Raw genomic sequence first — 19,232 nt, 5'->3', positions numbered from 1 at the left:
TTCTTCCTGTCCGGGTGAACCTGATTTGCATTTAGTAGGGCTTCTTTTAAAGGGCTTTGACCTTTAAAAAATGCTGAATATGTAAATGAATGAAGAAGCTATCTATCTTTTTTCTCTTCATTATAAAAGGGCACAAGATATTGCAAACCATTAAAGCTTAAAAGGAAAGTAATCCTTAACAATTCGTTGTCTGCAGTAGCAACATACTCCTGTGCCCTGGGTAGTTCTGACTCACGTAGAATAAAGCAATCCCTTTAGCACGCAAGTGATTCTGAGCGGCCTGGGAGCTGCCTGACCCCCGAAGACTTGTCTCTGAAAACTAATGATGGATCGTAGTTATAGGAGCCCAGGGCCACTCCTGTGGACACTGAGTGAGGGAGGTCGGTTCTCAGAGAGAAAGCATCTGCTGTGTCTATAGGGCAGAAAAGAAGTGACAATATATATGATCGCGAGAGCAGGAGAGACGGTAACCCAAGCAGCAAAATGTCCTGAAATCGGTGATTCTCAATCAGGCTACATGACACCCAGTTGAAAAAAAATACTGTTACCCAGGCCTCACCCAGAGCATAATTAAATCAGACTCTCTGGGCTGTAGGATTTTTTTTTTTTAACTTCGCACATTATTCTAATGTGCAGGCAGGATTAAAGAGCAGTTGTTGAAGTGAATAATTTCAGCTGATCGCCTCGTATTTCCTTAACGTCAAATAGCATCATTTGGAAATAACTGCAGGCACAAAGAATACCTCACGCCTTCCCCAGGTGAACATTCCAGCACAGGTTTTAAAACACTAGCGGAGCGGATGCCCGGGACCTTCCCCGGCCTGCTCTTCCCTCGCTCTGCTGGCTCCCAGTTCCCTCCTTAGACACCCACCTGGTCCTCGTGGGCCCTGGAGGTGCCCGGGGCTCTGCCTGCTAAGGCCACTCGGAATTTCCGTTGGGCTGTTAGACCCTGAACTCGGGAGCTTGTGGTTTCTTCTGATGCCTGGTGACGCAGAGCAGGAAAGCTGTTCTACGATTACACTCGGGGAGGGCAGGGTGGGGCGGGCGGCGCTGCAGCTGCTCCTTCCTGCCTCAGAGGGGCTGGCGGGTGGGGGAGGCGTCTAGCTCGAGAGCCTGCAAAGGCTCCAGCATGGCCGCTGGCCGACTCTTCGGTGCAGCAGGCTGGCTAATGAGGTTTGGTTACCTTAGGGTCAGAGCACTTCACTCACCACTGTTACCTGACCACCAATAATATAACAAGAAGCCAGATACTCTGCCTTTGTAAAGTTTTCAGTCAAAGGAAGCATCAAAGATATTTAGCTTTCAGTGGAGGGAAATATCCTCAAGTGATGGGTTCTAAGTGGCCAGAACAAAAGTTACTTCTCTCGGGGGCTAGTGCAGGATTAGTCACAAGCTTAAAAGCCTCACTTCTTTGATCATTAGTGCTTGTTGCTCACCCTTCACAAATGAGAAGTTATCTAGTGCTTAGTCATCCATTTGAAACAAACCAGGTCATGATTTATTTATACCATGATTTATTTATTATTTATACCATACTTTAATATTGGAGTATAATTGATTTACAATGTTGTGTTAGTTTCAGGTGTACAGCAAAGTGACTCAGTTACACATATACCTATTTTTCAAATTCTTTTCCCATTTAAGTTATTACAGAATATTGAGTAGAGTTCCCTGTGCTATACAGTAGGTCCTTGTTGATTATTTTATATATAGTAGTGTGTATATGTTAATCCAAAACTCCTAATTAATCCCTCCCCTGCCGCCACCTTTTCCCTTTGGCAGCCGTAAATTTATTTTCTTAGTCTGTGAGTCTGTTGCTGTTTTGTAAGTAAGTTCATTTGTATCATTTCTTTTTTTTTTTTGATTCCACATAAGTGGTATCATATCGTATTTGTCTTTCTCTGAGTTACTTCACTTAGTATGATAATCTCTAGGTCCATTCATGTTCTGCAAGTGACATTATTTCATTCTTTTTTTATGGCTGAGTAATATTCCATTGTATATAGGTACCACATCTTCTTTATCCATTCATATGTCCATGGACATTTAGGTTGCTTCCATGACTTGGCTATTGTAAATAGTGTTGCTATGAACATTGGGATGCATGTATCTTTTTGAATTATGGTTTTCTCCAGATATATGCCCAGTAGTGGGACTGCTGGGTAGTATGGTAGTTCTATTTTTACTTTTTTATGGACCTCCATACTGTTCTCCATAGTGGCTGTACTAATTTACATTCCCACCAACAGTGTAGGAGGGTTCCCTTTTCTGCACACCATCTCCAGCACTTATTGTTTTGTAGACTTTTGATGATGGCCATTCTGACTGGTGTGAGGTGATACCTTATTGTAATTCTGATTTGCATTTCTCTAATAATTAGGAATGTTGAGCATCTTTTCATGTGCTTTTGGCCATCTATATGTCTTCTTTGGAGAAATGTCTATTTAGATCTTCTGCCCATTGTTTTTTTTTTTTTTAAATGTAGAGTTTACAATAAATACTATTACGTGTTCATTAATCTTTATTAAGACATCACTAATAATTAATCAATTAAAGAAAATAACTACTTGTTGGAGAAAGAAAGCAACAGTAAATACCCTGGTGGGATTTTGGAATTTTTTTTTGTGTGTGTGTGATATCAGGATATTTGTCTTTCTCTGTCTGATTTACTTCACTTAATATGATAATCTCTATGTCCATCCATGTTGCTGCAAAAGGCATTATTTCATTCTTTTTAATGTTTCTGCCCATTTTTTGATTGAGCTGGTTTTTTTTTTTTTTTGATAGTGAGCTGCATGAGCTGTTTATATATTTTGGAGATTAATCCCTTGTTGGTTGCTTCGTTTGCAAATATTTTCTCTCATTCTGTAGGTTGTCTTTTCATTTTGTTTACGGTTTCCTTTGCTGTGCAAAAACTTTTAAGTTTAATTAGGTCCCATTTGTTTATTCTTGTTTTTATTTTCATTACTCTAGGAGGTGAATCCAAAAAGATATTACTACAATTTGTGTCAGAGTGTTCTGCCTATGTTCTCCTCTAAGGGTTTTATAGTATCCAGTGTTACATTTAGGTCTTTAATCCATTTTCAATTTATTTTTGTGTGTGGTGTAAGAGAATGTTATAATTTCATTTTCTTACATATAGCTGTCTAGTTTTCCCAGCACCACTTATTGAAGAGGCTGTCTTTTCTCCACTGTATATTCTTGCCTCCTTGGTCGAAGATTAACTGACCATAGGTGCATGGGTTTATTTCTGGGCTTTCTATCCTGTTCCATTGATCTATTGAATATATTTCTCGTTTTGTGCCAGCACCATACTGTTTTGATTACTGTAGCTCTGTAGTACTGTCTGAAGTCAGGGAGCCTGATGCCTCCAGCTCCATTTTTCTTTCTCAAGCTTGCATTGACTATTCAGGGTCTTTTGTGTTTCCGTATAAATTAAAAATTTTTTTTGGTTCTGTGAAAAATGCCATTGGTAGTTGGATAGGGATTGCATTGAATCTGGAGATTGGCTTGGGTAGTATAGTCATTTTGAGAATACTGATTCTTCCAATCCAAGAACATGGTATATCCTTCCATCTGTTTGCATCATCTTCGATTTCTTTCATCAGTGTCTTATAGTTTTCAGAGTACAGGTCTTTTGCCTCCTTAGGTAGGTTTATTTCTAGGTATTTAATTCTTTTTGATGCGATGGTAAATGGGATTGTTTCCTTCATTTCTTTTTCTGATCTTTCATTGTTAGTGTATAGAAATGCAACAGATTTCTGTGTATTAATTTTATGTCCTGCAACTTTACTGAATTCATCGATGAGCTCCGATAGTTTTCAGGCAGCATCTTTAGGATTTTCAGTGTATAGTGTCATGTCATCTACAGACAGTGACAGTATTACATCTTCTTTTCCAATTTGGATTCCTTTCATTTCTTTTTCTTCTCTGATTGCCATGGCTAGGACTTCAAAGACTACGTTGAATAAAAGTGGCGAGAGTGAACATCCGTGTCTTGTTCCTGATCTTAGAGGAAATGCTTTCAGCTTTTCACTGTTGATGTTAGCTGTGGGTTTGTCATATATGGCCTTTATTATGCTGAGATAGGTTCCCTCTATGCCCACTTTCTGGAGAGTTTTTATCATAAATCAGTGTTGAATTTTGTTGAAAGCTTTTTCTGCATCTATTGAGATGATCACATGGTTTTTATTCTTCAGTTTGTTAATGTGGTGTATCACACTGATTGATTTGCAGATACTGAAAAATTCTTGCATCCCTGGGATAAATCCCACTTGATCATGGTGTATGATCCTTTTAATGCATTGTCGTATTTGGTCTGCTAGTATTCTGGTGAGGATTTTTGCGTCTATGTTCGTCAGTGATATTGGCCTGTAATTTTCTCTTTTTGTGATATCTTTGTCTGGTTTCGGTATCAGGGTGATAGTGGCCACAAAGAATGAGTTCGGGAGCATTCCTTCCTCTGCAATCTTTTGGAATAGTTTGAGAAGGACAGGTGTTAACTCTTCTCTAAATGTTTGATAGAATTTGCCTGTGAAGCCATCTGGTCCTGGATTTTTGTGTGTTGGGAGTTTTTAAATCACAGTTTCAATTTCAGTACTTGTGACTGGTCTGTTCATATTTTCTATTTCTTCCTGGTTCAGTCTTGGGAGATTGTACCTTTCTAAGAATTTGTTCATTTCTTCTAGGTTGTCCATTTTATTGGCATATAGTTGCTTGTAGTAATCTCTTATTATCCTTTGTATTTCTGTGGTTTCCGTTGTAACTTCTCCTTTTCACTTCTAATTTTGTTGGTTTGAGCCCTCTCCCTTTTTTTCTTGATGAGTCTGGCTAAAGGTTTATCAATTTTGTTTATCTTTTCAGAGAACCAACTTTTAGTTTCATTGATCTTTTCTATTGCTTTCTCTGTCTCTATTTCATTTATTTCTGCTCTGATCTTTATGGTTTTTTTCCTTCTACTAACTGGGTTTTGTCTGTTCTTTCTCTAGTTGTTTTAGGTGTAAGATTATGTTGTCTGAGAGTTTTATACTTCCCCTTTGAACTGCTTTTGCTATGTCTCATAGGTTTTGCATTGTGCTGTTTTCATTTTCATGTCTCTAGGTATTTTTTTTAAAACATCTTTATTGGAGTGTAATTGCTTTACAATGGTGTGTTAGTTTCTGCTTTATAACAAAGTGAATCAGCTATACATATATCCCCTTATCTCTTCCCTCTTGCGTCTCCCTCCCTCCCACCCTCCCTATCCCACCCCTCTAGGTGGTCACAAAGCACCTAGCTGATCTCCCTGTGCTATGCGGCTGCTTCCCACTAGCTATAGGTTTTACATTTGGTAGTGTATATATGTCCATGAAACTCTCTCACTTTGTCCCAGCTTACCCTTCCCCCTCCCCGTGTCCTCAAGTCCATTCTCTAGTAGGTCTGTGTCTTTATTCCCGCCCTACCCCTAGGTTCTTCATGCCTTTTTTTTTTTAGATTCCATATGTATGTGTTAGCATACAGTATTTGTCTTTCTCTTTATGACTTACTACACTCTGTATGACAGACTCTAGGTCCACCAACCTCACTACAAATAACAATTTCGTTTCTTTTTATGACTGAGTAATATTCCATTGTATATATGTGCCACATCTTCTTTATCCATTCATCTGTCGATGGACACTTAGGTTGCTTCCATATCCTGGCTACTGTAAATAGAGCTGCAATGAACATTGTGGTATGTGACTCTTTTTGAATTATGGTTTTCTCAGGGTATATGCCCAGTAGTGGGATTGCTGGGTCATATGGTAGTTCTATTTTCAGCTTTTTAAGGAATCTCCATACTGTTCTCCATAGTGGTGGTATCAATTTACATTCCCACCAACAGTGCAAGAGGGTTCCCTTTTCTCCACACCCTCTCCAGCATTTACTGTTTGTAGATTTTTTGATGATGGCCATTCTGACTGGTGTGAGATGATATCTTATTGTAGTTTTGATTTGCATTTCTCTAATGATTAATGATGTTGAGCATTCTTTCATGTGTCTGTTGGCAGTCTGTATATCTTCTTCAGAGAAATGTCTATTAGGTCTTCTGCCCGTTTTTGGATTGGGTTGTTTTTTCTAGGTATTTTTTGATTTCCTCTGATTTCTTCAGTGATCCATTGGTTGGTTAGTAGCATATTGTTTGGCCTCCACATGTTTGTGGGTTTTTTTTTTTTTCCTTGTAGTTGATTTCTAATCTCATAGCACTGTGGTCAGAAAAGATGCTTGATACAATTTCAATTTGCTTAAATTTACCGAGGCTCGCTTTGTGGTCCAGTGTGTGATCCTGGAAAAAGTTCTGCATGCACTTGAAAAGAATGTGTATTCTGCTGCTTTTGAATGGAATGCTCTATAAATACCAATTAAGTCCATCTGCTCTAATGTGTCATTTAAGGCTTGTGTGTCCTTATTGATTTTCTGTCTGGATGATCTGTCCATTGCTGTAAGTAGGGTGTTAAAGTCCCCCACTATTATTGTGTTACTGCTGAATTCTCCTTTTATGGCTGTTAGCATTTGCCTTATCTATTGAGATGCTCCTATGTTGGGTGCATATATATTTACAATTGTTATATTTTCTTGGATTGATCCCTTGATCATTATGTAGTGTCCTTCGTTGTCTCTTATAACAGTCCTTTAAAGTCTATTTTGTCTGATATGAGAATTGCTAATCCAGCTTTCTTTTGATTTCCATTTCCATGGAATACCTTTTTCCATCCCCTCAGTCTCAGTCTGTATGTGTCCCTAGATCTGAAGTGGGTCTCTTGCAGACAACATATATAAGGGTCTTGTTTTTGTATCCATTCAGCCAGTCTGTATCTTTGGTTTGGAGCATTTGTTCACACTTAAGGTAATTATAGATATGGATATTCTTACTGTCATTTTGTTAATTGTTTTGGATTTGTTTTTGTAGGTCTCTTTTCTTCCCTTCCTTTTGTTCTCTTGTGATTTGATGACTAACTTTAGTGTTGTGTTTAGATTCCTTTTTCTTTTTTGTGTGTATTGTAGATTTTCAGTTTGCGGTTACTATGAGGTTTTGATATAGCAGTCTGTATAATATATATGAGTGTTTTTAAGTTGTCTTTTAATTTCAAATGTATTTCTAGTATCCTGCACTTGTACTCTCCTCTTCTCACAACTGCTGGTTTTGATATCACATTTGTGTGTGAATGATTTCCTGCCTTTACTGGTGAGCTTTCCCATTTGTAATTTTCTTGTTTCTAGTTGTGGCCTTTTCTTTTTCACCTAGAGAAGTTCATTTAGCATTTGTTACAAAGCTGGTCTAGTGGTGCTGAATTCTCTTAGCTTTTGCTTGTCTGTAAAGTTTTTGATTTCTCTGTCAAATCTGAGTGAGAGCCTTGCTGGTTGTAGGTTTTTCCCTTTCATCACTTTAAATATTGATATATCATGCCACTTCTTCATAGCCTGCTGAGTTTCTGCTGAAAAATCAGTTTATGACCTTATGGGGATTCCATTGTATGTTACTTGTTGCTTTTAGTATTTTCTCTTTGTCTTTTTGTCAGTTTGATTAATATGCGTCTTGGTGTGCTCCTCCTTGGGTTTATCCTGCCTGGGACTCTGTGCTTCCTGGACTTGGGTGACTGTTTCCTTTCCCATGTTAGGGAGGTTTTTAGCTATTATCTCTTCAAATATTTTCTCGGGCCCTTTCTCTCTCTCCTCCTTCAGGGCCCCCTATAATGCAAATGTTGGTGCACCTAATGTAGTCCCAGAGGTCTCTGAAACTGTCTTCATTTCTTTTCATTCTTTATTCTATTCTGCAGCACTGATTTCCACCATTCTGTCTGCCAGCTCACTTATCCATTCTTCTGTCTCATTTATTCTGTTATTCTTTCTAGTGTATTTTTCATTTCAGTTATTGTATTGTTCATCTCTGTTTCTTCTTTGTATCTTCTAGCTCTTTGTTAAACATTTCTTGCATCTTCTCAGTCTGTACCTCCATTCTTTTTCCAAGATCTTGGATCATCTTTACTATCAATACTCCAAATTCTTTTTTGGGTAGATTGCCTATCTCCCCCTCACTTAGTTGTTTTTCTGGGGTTTTATCTTGTTCCTTCGCCTGGAACATATTCCTCTGCTGTCTCATTTTGTCTAACTTTCTGTGATTGTGGTTTCTGTTCCACAGGCTGCAGGGTTGTACTTCCCATTGTTTCTGGTCTCTGCCCCCTGGTGGATGAGGCCTCAGAGGCTTGTGCAGGCTTCCTGGTGGGAGGGGCTGCTTCCTGCCCACTGGTAGGTGGAGCTGCATCTTGTCTCCCTGGTGGGCAGGGCCGTGTCAAGGGGGTGTGTTTAGAGGTAGCTTTGGGCTAGGGCTGTGTTCCCACCCTGTTGGTTGTTTGGCGTGAGGCATCCCAGCACTGGAGTCTACAGGCTGTCAGGTGGGGCAGGTAAAAATGGAAGCCTCCCAGGGAGCTCACACCAACGAGTACTTCCCAGTATATGCCCCCACCAGTGTCTTTGACCCCACAGTGAGCCACAGCCACCCCCCAACCTCTCCAGGTCTGGCCCAGGCTCCTATGAAGTCACTGCTTCTTCCCTGGGTTCCAGAGGGCATAAGACCTTGTGTGCGCCCTCCAAGAATGAAGTTTCCATTTCCCCCAGTCCTGTGGAGTTCCTGTGACCAAGCCCCACTGGCCTTCAAAGCCAAATGCTCTGGGGTCTCCTCCTCCCAATTCTAGACCCCCAGGCTGGGGAGCCTGATGTGGGACTCAGAACTCTCACTTTTGTGGGAGACCCTCTGCACTATAATTATTTTCCAGTTTGTGTGTCGCCCACTGAGTGGGTATGGGATTTGACTTTGTTGTGATTGTGCCCCTCCTACCATCTTGTTGTGGCTTCTTCTTTATCTTTGGATGTAGTATATCTTTTTTTGGTAGGTTCCAGTCTTTTCTGATGGTTGTTCAGCAGTCAGTTGTGACTTTGGTGTTTTTGTGAGAAGTGAGCTAACGTCCTTCTACTCCACTATCTTGTTCTTTCTCCCTCCATATTTGTTACTTATACCATAATTTGGGGGCAAATGCTACAATGAATGGCCCCAGCATCTGCCTACACATCTTAGGAGAAGCACCATTGCCCAGCAACATGTAGCCCTGACATACCAGTGTCTTAGTCAGAGGGCCCTCAGTGGATAACTGATGGAGGCCTCCATGCTCTCAACTGTTCCATGACTCAGTAACTTTATAAATCTATGGTTCCTATGAATGAAGTTCTCTGACCAATCTAAAAGCCTGTAAGCAAACTGTTTGAGGGAGGGGATGTCTCAGGCCAGTCTGAGTTTTAATGGGGCTGGACAGGGCTCACGCATGTGACAAGTAAACCAGCAGCCCTGTTTTCCCTGGAAAACCCAAGGTGCTTAATGTTGGCAATTACTTCCATGGGAAGCAGAGCAGAAGAGTTGAGGTGGAAGTGACATGGTCAGAATGTTCTCCCTCCTCCAAATGAAGAAGGCAGATCCCTGGGCCTGCACAAAATCATCAGTACCTTAGTGAACATGTGCTGGAGCCCGAAGGAGGTCGTGACCTGACCATCAAATTGGCAAAATATCCTACGTTAATTCACGGATCAAAATGAAATACTTTATGAACAGACTGTCGTCCAGGAATTGTGTTTTATGACTGATTAGACGAGTTCTTAGAATGTACACCTAGGGCAGATTCACAACATGATCTGAATGTGGGATGAGCTTTGGGTGTAGCCCTGTACCCCCTCCTTAGTCCTAGGAGTAGACTGTGGCAATTAGTTAACACATAAAAATCTAAAAGTAAAGTATCATTTCTCAAATAGAACAAAGAAGACGGGAAACAAAATTATTAAGCTTTTTGGAATCCCTGAAAAGATGACATTGACACTGACTGGAAACTTGGTATGGAGGACAGACGGCCACATGATTCCAGGCCTGTCATTCTAAGAATTAAAGCCAAAGAAGGGGACACCACTTGAAGGGGGCTTTACTCAGTCCTTGGGAAGACAGGACAATGGCTGGTATTTCTAATCCCCATCTTAAGTGCTTTAAAATGACGCAGGGACTATTTTCACACTGAAAGAAAGGAAAGGAAAGGCAATCCTAGCAGCCAGAGCTAGGAAAGCTTGGGATTGGTATAAACTTTCTGAGTTGTTTTGTGCAATGGTCATTCCTTACACATGTCTTAAAGATGCCTGAGAGCCTAGTTCAGTGCCACCTTGGAAAAGTGGAGGCCAAGGCCAGAGATGCAGCTTACATGGCCCAGGGGCATGGGGCTCTTCCCCAGCCCTCTCTAGCTAATGAACTGGTGTCAGACACAACCAGAATCCCAGATGGGAAGGGCAGGCGGCCACGTCAGTTACCGCATCCACATACCTGGAGTTCTGCCATGATTTTGTCTCCTTCTTCTTCCTCCTCATCCTTTAAGGAGGAAGTAGTGACAGGTGGTGGTGACGGGGCCCAGGCTGAAGCAGGCTCCTCTGCTGGACACTTTGTGGCTCTAGCCTGCAGGCTTGGTCCAGCATCTTCACTGCTTGCCTGAGAAAGAGTCAAACCACAGATACTGGCTTAACACCCCCAGGTGCTGGCAAAAGAGGGACAGATCGCAAAAGAATACACGTTCTCTCACTGCCTGGTGCACTGGCTTCCTAGCTCTTCAAATCAAGCTGAAAGGCTGCTTTGTCTACTTGCATTTAGTTTGGGTTTTTCCTTGCCCAAGGTGTCATTTTGGCAAACGGATTGAAGAATTATAATAAGACTGTAACTTCAGTGCCTTTAAGAAAGGCCCTCCTTGGAAATTGTATTTTACATTGAACATACATGACACAACTTGCCAGGTTAAGTGGAAGTTAAAGCTCTCTGAACCTCTTTCTGAAGACTCCCACAGCTATGTTAGCTACTCTCAGTTACCTCTGTAAGATGATCTTCCTTTGGCTTACCCCTCAGGCCCCCGTTTTCAACCTTAGTGTGCTTTGCTGGGGAAGTAGCTGGTGATTTGCATTTCACATACAGCTAAAAGTCAAGTAAGGATAAAACTCCTGTTGCTGAGTCTAGTCCTAGAGCACTGGCTGACATTTTCCCATCTGTGCAATTTCGTGCAATGGTCAGTCCTTACACGTCTTAAAGGTGCCTGAGAGCCTAGTTCAGTGCCGCCTAGTTCAATGGCACTTCCTTGGAGACCTAGTTTATTCTCCACTTCTCTTCTCTGCCTCACTACTTTTTATGTTCTAAATGAGAGCAGAGAAGACTTTGTCTAAGGGCAGCATCTGAACCCAGAGACAGTTTACCAGGGCTTCACCCATCAGACCTTTGTGGTGGCACTCTCCTTCCTGCTGGTGTAGACCACATCGCCGGACCTCGTGGTGGTGAGCCCCGATCCTGGCAGGTAGCTCCTCCGTGGAGGTGGGGGAGGACGAGGCGGGGACTTAGCCCCCAGCTTGTCCAAGTCCTGTTCTGAATTTGGAGAGTCTTCTGGAAAACAGTGTGTCATTGCAAAATCATCTTTCGAGATAACATCCAGAAAGTCCAACGTATTTCTAGAAACTTGATGCAACCTGACTTAAAAATTTCTCTATTCTCTTCATAGTGCAATAACTGAAAATACAGGCCCTGAAGCAGAAAGGCCCTGCACAAGTTAATTAACCTCTCTCTGCCTCAGTTTTCCCATCTGTTAAACGCGTATTCTAATAATATCATCTCCACCAGGGTGTTGTGAAGATCAAATGGGCTTGATATACATAAAGCATTTAGAAGAGTGCTTGGCTTATAGTAAATGCTATGCAAGTATTACCTATTATTATTAAACAGATCTCTTGTTACCCCAAAAAGTTGAGTGTTACTTGGAGAGATGAAGGGTCAGAGCTCCCTGCATGGCTTGCAGAGCCTTCATCCCTGAGTCTGGAAAGCAGTGTTGGCAGGAAGGATTCATGGAGAGGAGGTTAGAGTAGAATCTGGCCCAGGAAGAGCCAGAGGCAGAAGGTGTCAGTGGACAAGTCAGGGAGAAAGTGGATCGTTTTGGTCACGGTTATGTGGTTAGAAAAGGTTCTCTGCTAAGTAAAGGAGGCAGCAAATGCAGAAATGAGAGAATTACAAATCAGTATTGACACCAAAGGTTGGGAGATGAAGCTGTCTGCTGAGCTTTCCCCAGAAAAATGCCCCCCAAAAGGCATTTCTCTCTCAAAACGGAAAGAGCTTCACTCCTGCCCTTTACCAACATTCTTCACTTCAGCCTTTTACCAACACTCATCTAAGAGCTTACAAAAGTGGTAAAACAAGAAATTCGGGATCAGAGCTTCCAGCTGGCCTCTGTCCCAACTCTGGGGACACACAGGCCTGCCTGGCCTCCCAGGAGTGTGTGTGTCTTTTCTGAGCAACTGAAACAGAGCTGTTTAGAGGAGGTGCTTGAGGACTTCCTGCTGAAAGTTGTAACGAAGATTTGGCTAAGTCATCAGGGTGACAAGCCAGTGATTATTTGTAGTGGGCGGTCCCTGTCTTATGTAGAGGGCACCAGCACCACTGGGACATGTGTCTTGTCCTAGGCCAGCAGCTTGGCCTCGGGATGGCTGCCTCTGGGGACGGGCACAGGCTGATGGGCTCTGGAGGTGGGCTCTGGTCTCCCTCTCATGTGTAATGACAAAGGCTCCCTCTTTGACCAACTTGAGATACACTGTCCGTAATTTTAAGATGAGAATAAGGCACACGGTTTGTAATTGGTTGAAGATTTAGCAGGTTAAGTTTTTTAACAGCTTTTTGTATTATTATTGACACACTGATGCTTAATTTCCATAGTTTCGGTTGGTTAAATATACCATCTAATAATTTTGATTTAAAAAATGCGATTTCTCCTTGTGATCTAATATCCCTATAAAAGCCGACATTTTCTAAGAAAACCTCTCAATTTAAACGCAGGTCTCATATTCTCCCAGCTGGTGCTGTGAAGGGTCATAAACTCGTAGGAAAGGCAGAAACTGGGGAGCTACGTTTTTCCTTAGTGAGCATTGTTCTAGATTCCTAACGCAGAACACAGTTTCCCTACTATGTTTATAACTAAAAAGTAGTAGTCAATAAAACAACAAAAACTAGTAGGGAGGCTCTAGGGACCCCTGGGGCTTGTTTCTCCAATTAATTTTCTTCTTTTAATTGATGAGGTTTTTAGGAAGTGAGAGATTGTGCCTATGTGGGCGGCACCGCACTGACCCGAGGGTGAGCAGCCCACAAAGCTCTGGTAGCGCCTTACCTGAAGGTTCTAGCTTGTCCACTGGAGCATCGCCCTTTGGCTGTGGGCCTGAGGCTGGCGGCATCTCCAGGTTTGGAATTGACTTCATAATATTGGCCTGGGCTTCTTCTAGGAGCTTCTCAAACTCTTTTCCGTTATAGTGGTCCAGATTTTGCCTTTTCTCTTCCCATTTCCTTTCTGCTTTCTGAAGGACAACAGCAAGTAAAGAAAGTTTTGAGATTGCATGTCGGGGTGGGAGGAAGTATAACACAGTTGAAGTGTTGGTAAAGTGATGCTCTGGTTTCTGTGTCCAGGGACACTTCTGCACATCAGACAAACCTGACCTTTGTGCTGTCTGCTACATGTTTTAAACAGGCTGCCACTGAAGCCCAAGTGGTATTCATTCACAGAGAAGCGCGCTCAGAAACCCAACCATTCATTCATTCACTTATTACTGAGCACTTACTACATACTCGCCAGCACTCACGGCAGGGACACAGGGATATATGCATTCAAAGGCATGTATCCCATAACTAAGGTTTTGTTTTTCTACACTGAGTTTTCGTTGTAGAGGAGATGTTCAAAGAAACAGAAACAAACACCAAAACACTCACTAATCCTATGTCTTAGTTCCACTACTGTCAAAGAATTGCTATATGATCTTCTGGGTCACATTCTCCTGTTTACAAAATGAGGGGCTATTGAGATATCTCTAAGCTCCATCAGGTTCTACAGGAGGGAGAAATATATAAAGTGCATTTTTAAATACCCGTACATTTTTTTAAAGAGCATTTTCCTGTGATTTTGAGATGCCACATTAATCATTGCAGGAGGACAGAGTGGAAATGAGCACCAGGATTAGTGGAACCCCATAATGTCAGGGTTGGAGAAGACCCAGGAGATCACGGAATCAATCTATTTTACATGCGAGAACACTGGGGCCCAGTGAGACGAAGGATCTGCCCGAGATTCACTCTCTATGAGTAACAGCCACCACTGTCACCATCCTTATCTTCCTCTAGTTTTCCTTCGTAGCACTTATTATCACCAGAGCCTGGGCTTGGTCCCTTCTGTTCACTGCCAACCCCAGAGCCTATGAAGGCCTGGCACACACTAGGACTCAGTAACATCTTTGGAGTGGACGAAGCGCCGTAGCAGAGCTGTCAGGAAGACTCAGGCCTCCTTATCGTGGATCAGAGCATTTCAGAGATGACTTGTAAGTGTGCCATCAAAACTTACTTAAAATATACACGTAACAATGGTAACTATGCCTAGTGGGTTCTCAATAGACATTTTTTCAATAAAAGAATCATCCTACTGACATCCTTTAAATGTAGAGATGTTTGAAGTTTGAAGTGGTAAATCCACTAATTTTCAGGAGGAAATATGTTTTTGGTCCCCTCCCTGACTCTGATAGGCAGAATCATCATCAGCCAATCACACTCCACCCCACCTTATGCATTTTGTAAGCAGCTAACTGGGATTAGGGGGCACAGCCACTGACTCTGGAGCAGAGGGGAGCTACCTAGTGTTCAGAGGCCCAGTGGCCATGACTGTGGCCTTGGTGGTTTTAAGAGGTCCATCTCCTCCTGAAACCAGAGTTATCTGCTGCTGACTTGCAAGAGAGGCAGGAATGCTTAGGACCAGGTGGCTAAGGACACAGTGAGAGGCAGGAATGCTTAGGACCAGGTGGCTAAGGACACAGTGATGAGTGGAGGAAACATTTTAGGGAAGAGGAAGGAGAGCCAGGGAAACGCAACGTGCTGCTTGAGCACCTACACCAGCTCTTGAAAAGAATATTTAAGAACACAGCAAGTTTTCTCTCTATATTGTGTGACCTTGAGACCTTCTTTCTCCTTCCTTCTGAGACTTCTGTAACAACTTCCTATCCTGCACCCTTAATTCGAGACCCACTACCTTAATCTATTCTGCCTATTGTTTCCAGATTAATTTTCTGAAGATGCCATTTTTTTATCACTGGTCCAAGCTACAGCATTTCTCTGATGCCCATGAAATGAACCTTGGCCCCATGGGGATGGTGAGTCAGCTGCCCCAAACCAGCTTCCAGCCTGTTCTGCCAGCCTTATCTCCTCCTTCTTGTTCCACTTAAACTGGTTTATCCAAGGTCCAGCCTTTGCTCCAGGATCCCGCTATCCTAGAATGTTCTTCCCACCCTCTGCTTACCCAGATTCTACTTCATTTTCAAGGTCACTGGCAAACCCTCCCCAGCTCACACTGGCTCGGGAGGGCTGAGTGTCACCCTTCTTCCCACCAGCATGGTCACTGATGTCAGCAATGGTGGGAGTCTTTGCGCCACAGAAACTGGCAGACACTACAAATGAGGCTTCTCCCATCAGAATGCCGGTTGTGCAACACTTAGCAGCACACCACTGCCTCACCTTCCTACAGGTTGGGCGCCTGAGGCTTGTCTGAAATCTGATGGCCTCTCTCTCAACCTGGCCATTGAAACCCATTTACAGTTTAAAAAAACCGATGTGTATATAAAATAGAAAGTTATATATATTTTTGATAAAAATATATCTTTGATATACATATATGCATTATCTCCACAACCAGACTGTACACACTCTCGGAAGGAAAGGACCACATCCTTTCCTCCTTTATGGAATTACGAAAAATGGAAATAGGACTCTACCTCGATAGACACTGCCCTGTTCTTGGCACTCACACTGTGGATTTCGTCCATGAACAGGCTCTGCACGGAGGAACCATTCCCGGGCATCTGCGGGGACTGCAGAGCTGAGGTCACCTCCTGTGTGACAGTGGGAGGGCTGGCCGGGTGAGGCCCGGGCCCCCCTGGCAAGTGCTGGGCAGGGTTCAGCAGCGCGGAGGAGTGCTGGGACGGCTGGATGACCACAGGAGAGCTCTGAGCGTGGTGAACCGTCAAGGGCACCACTTCCGACTTCACGTCGCCGGGGACGCCCGCACCGGGGAGGGGCTGGCCCGAGGCGCGGGGAGCCTCCTCCTGGGCCTTCAGGACTTCTGCGGCCGTGGCCTTTTCCATCACGACATACTGTGCGGCCTGGGCTGCATCTGTGCCTTTCAAGAGCCCATCAGTGACATGCCTGGGAGAAACCACGCACAGCAGCATGAACTGGTGAACTAGGTAACGTGCATTTTAGTCGTATGGTATGCTTGAGTGCTGTGTCATCCCAAAGCCAGGCACGATTGTGTTGCAAAATTAAGATTCTAAAACCCGGAGTAGCAGCTTAGAGTTAAGGGTTCCCATAGCAACCTGCCTCCTCATTATCTCCGGCTGCTGCTTTCCTACTTTTTCCCTCAGGACATGGTCTGTCTTTCCCTTTCCACGTGCACTGTCGTGTCCAGACTGGGGGGTGGTGACATCAAGTGGACACACGATTCTAACAGTAACTCCTGCACCCGATCCAGGCCTGGGCAGCTCTCGTAGATGCTCGGTTCTAACCCAAAGCTTCCTAAACCCTCCATTCTCTCCTCCTTTCACTGCTCCACGTCTTGGGAGGTGGTTTATATGCCAGTTCCCTTTGCTTTGCTCTTCCTACAGCTCAGCCTGGTGCCATCTGGCTGCCCCACCCGGACTTGAGCAGCCTTTCTGCAACATCACGAGTGACTTCGAATCTAACCGCCGGGTTGGTCCAGCGGCAAAGACATGACCTTCGGGGTCAGACAGGCTTGTGTTTGAATATCAGTTCTGCCATGTTCTAGCTCTGCAAGGCCGGGAACTTCACCTCTGTGAGCCTCAGATACTTTTCTGGAGATTATAATAGTGACGGTGACAGTGCTGTTCAATGTCTTCCTCAGGGCTCGGTGCTACGATCAATGTAGTTACATGGAAGACTTTGTCACACATGGCACTCGACCCATAATTTTTAATTAGTCCCTCATTCCCTTCTTAGCAAAATGCTCTTTTTTTTTGATTGGAAAGAAGACATTGCTTTCTACGACTCTCCTCTTCTACTCACTTGTTTCTTTTGCTCTTTACCTACCCCGTCCCTTCAATCCCAAATCCCTAAGGGTCTCTTTCCTCCTTTCCTTCTCATTCTATCATAGGCATCGCTTCCATTTTCAGTAATCACCTTCATGAAGGCGACTTCCAACTCTAAACCTCTCCTCCCTCTCCTCCCTCCGAGTTAGGCAGGGACTCCCTTAACTCTAAGTGCCTCATGGGCAGCTCTGTTTTGCTATCCTTCCAGCACCTCAAATTCAACACGTACCAAATCCCTTCAGCATCTTCCCAAGCCGCTAAGTTGCTCTGAACTGTGACTGTCACCCGCTCTGTCTTCTCTATCAGGCACCAGGACATGTGCCTGTCCTTGGGGTTGTGCATATTCCTACCTTCCTTCTTGTGTCTTCCACAGTGCTGAGTACAGCATGTTATACCGGGAAGATACCAAGGACAGATTAATAGTATAAAGGCCTGTGATGAGCAGCTAATATTTCTTCTATTTTTATTGTTAAAGTTACTTAACTGGCTTTATCTATCATTCCCACCACTGAGCATTTACGGGACACAAAGTCCTATAACATTCAAGACACACAATCCCATCTGTTTTTAGATGGAGATAAGATAAATACTGAGCTTCATCTGTGCTGGCTCTAAAATTTTTTAAAAATTGTTTTTCAGGGAAGAGAAGGGAGGGTGGGCAACGTTACCAGCCAGCCTGCTCCCTCTTTAAACACTTAATAAGGATGGTTTGCTTTAGGCTTTGTGGGTGGGTTACCACATTTAGGTAAGAGCTTAGTTAAGAATTCTTTGAACATATTTTTATCCTACAGGAAGGAAAAGTTCACTCTGGCAATTTTAAATGAGGGAACCTGTGAGAAAGTGCAATTCGGGTACAACTTCTTCCTGTGCCCAGGCAGACGAGGTCTCTGCAGGAAGAGGCCTCTTGTTCTAATTCAGATTATCTTTGGCATCCTGGAACTCACACAGGTGATTATAGTGCGCTCTGTAGTCTTAGCATCTCAAAAGAGGTTCTTTCTGACGTCACTGTTACAAGAAAAATCTCACTTGCTCCCTTATAGTTAATAATTCATCTAAAAGTCAACTGCACATTTCACATATTTCTCCTACAAACCTGATCAAAAGATTATAGTGATTAAAATTCTCCCAAGAATTTATATTCTGCTTGTGACCTGCTCTCAAATCTGGTCCAAGATCTAAGGGGTAACATCTTTGTAATTTCCAAGTTCTACTTAAAGGAAAATTCAGGACTGCCACTACTGGGAAGACTGGGAAGTGGTTCATGTGTGGTAGTCGTGTCTGTTTCCCATGTGGGAAAGGAAGTTTTATAAGGGCAGGGGTCCTGTTTATTATTATATTCTTGACACCTACCACCACCAGGGCTGGAACAGACAATGTCCAAATACGGCTGACTGCCTGGCTGTGAGATCAGAACCAACAAGAAGTCTGGCGTCAAACTATCAGTTCTCACCCCAGCCCCGCCCCCCCACCAGCCCAGGAAGCCGCGGTCACCTGCGCAGCATGGTCAGGGCGTCGGTCATGCCTCGCACTCTCTGCAGGAGACTGTCCAGCCTGTGCGGCTCCTCCTTCAGAAACCGCACGGCCTCCACTTCTATGCGCAGGATGGCTCGCATCTTGTTTTGTAAGGTTGGAAATTCTCCTGCGGGCCAAGAGCAGCTGGTGAGCTGTATGAAAAAGCCAGAGCAGCAAGCCCCCTGTCCCGAGCCCCGACTCTGGACAGGGCTGAGAAGCGCGGGGTTCACCCACTACAGGGCAGCTCACGTGCCTTGAGGCCGAGCTGGGCCCAGCGTGACCTGGGCCAAGGCAGAGCCCCAGGCCTCATTTCCTCCCTGTATGTCTGGGATAAGCTCACGTGGCCCTTGGGTTGTGTTTAATGAGGTGCCTGGTACACTGTACTTAAGAGTCTTAAGAGTCATTCAGTCCTAAATATTACAGTCACCACTAAAGTATCAGCTCCCAGAAGACAGGCAGTGATGTATCCCAAGTGCCCAGAACAGTGCCTGGCACACGGAGGTGTTGGATGAGTACCTGCCCATGTG

The 19,232-nt window shown here is 43.6% G+C and overlaps 1 protein-coding gene across 7 annotated transcripts in view; it reads right to left on the bottom strand.

Moving 5' to 3' along the window:
* The window catches only part of KIAA1217 (KIAA1217 ortholog), a 330,037-nt gene that overhangs the window by 9,412 nt on the left and 301,393 nt on the right, over positions 1 to 19,232 (bottom strand). For 6 of the 7 annotated variants that reach the window (XM_060161618.1, XM_060161607.1, XM_060161567.1 and 3 more), the window contains 5 exons: positions 18,685 to 18,832; positions 15,865 to 16,294; positions 13,230 to 13,413; positions 11,301 to 11,464; positions 10,370 to 10,531 (listed from right to left, as the gene is read on the bottom strand). In XM_060161618.1, coding sequence (XP_060017601.1) covers positions 10,370 to 10,531; positions 11,301 to 11,464; positions 13,230 to 13,413; positions 15,865 to 16,294; positions 18,685 to 18,832 — 1,088 coding nt within the window. The remainder of the gene's footprint in view (positions 1 to 10,369; positions 10,532 to 11,300; positions 11,465 to 13,229; positions 13,414 to 15,864; positions 16,295 to 18,684; positions 18,833 to 19,232) is intronic. The other variant, XM_060161598.1, reaches the window with a different exon arrangement.

This window comes from Lagenorhynchus albirostris, chromosome 1, assembly GCF_949774975.1.
Source record: "Lagenorhynchus albirostris chromosome 1, mLagAlb1.1, whole genome shotgun sequence".
Classification (NCBI taxonomy): domain Eukaryota; kingdom Metazoa; phylum Chordata; class Mammalia; order Artiodactyla; family Delphinidae; genus Lagenorhynchus; species Lagenorhynchus albirostris.
Note: the sequence above shows the minus strand (reverse complement) of the source record. Positions and strands in the feature narration are given on the sequence as shown.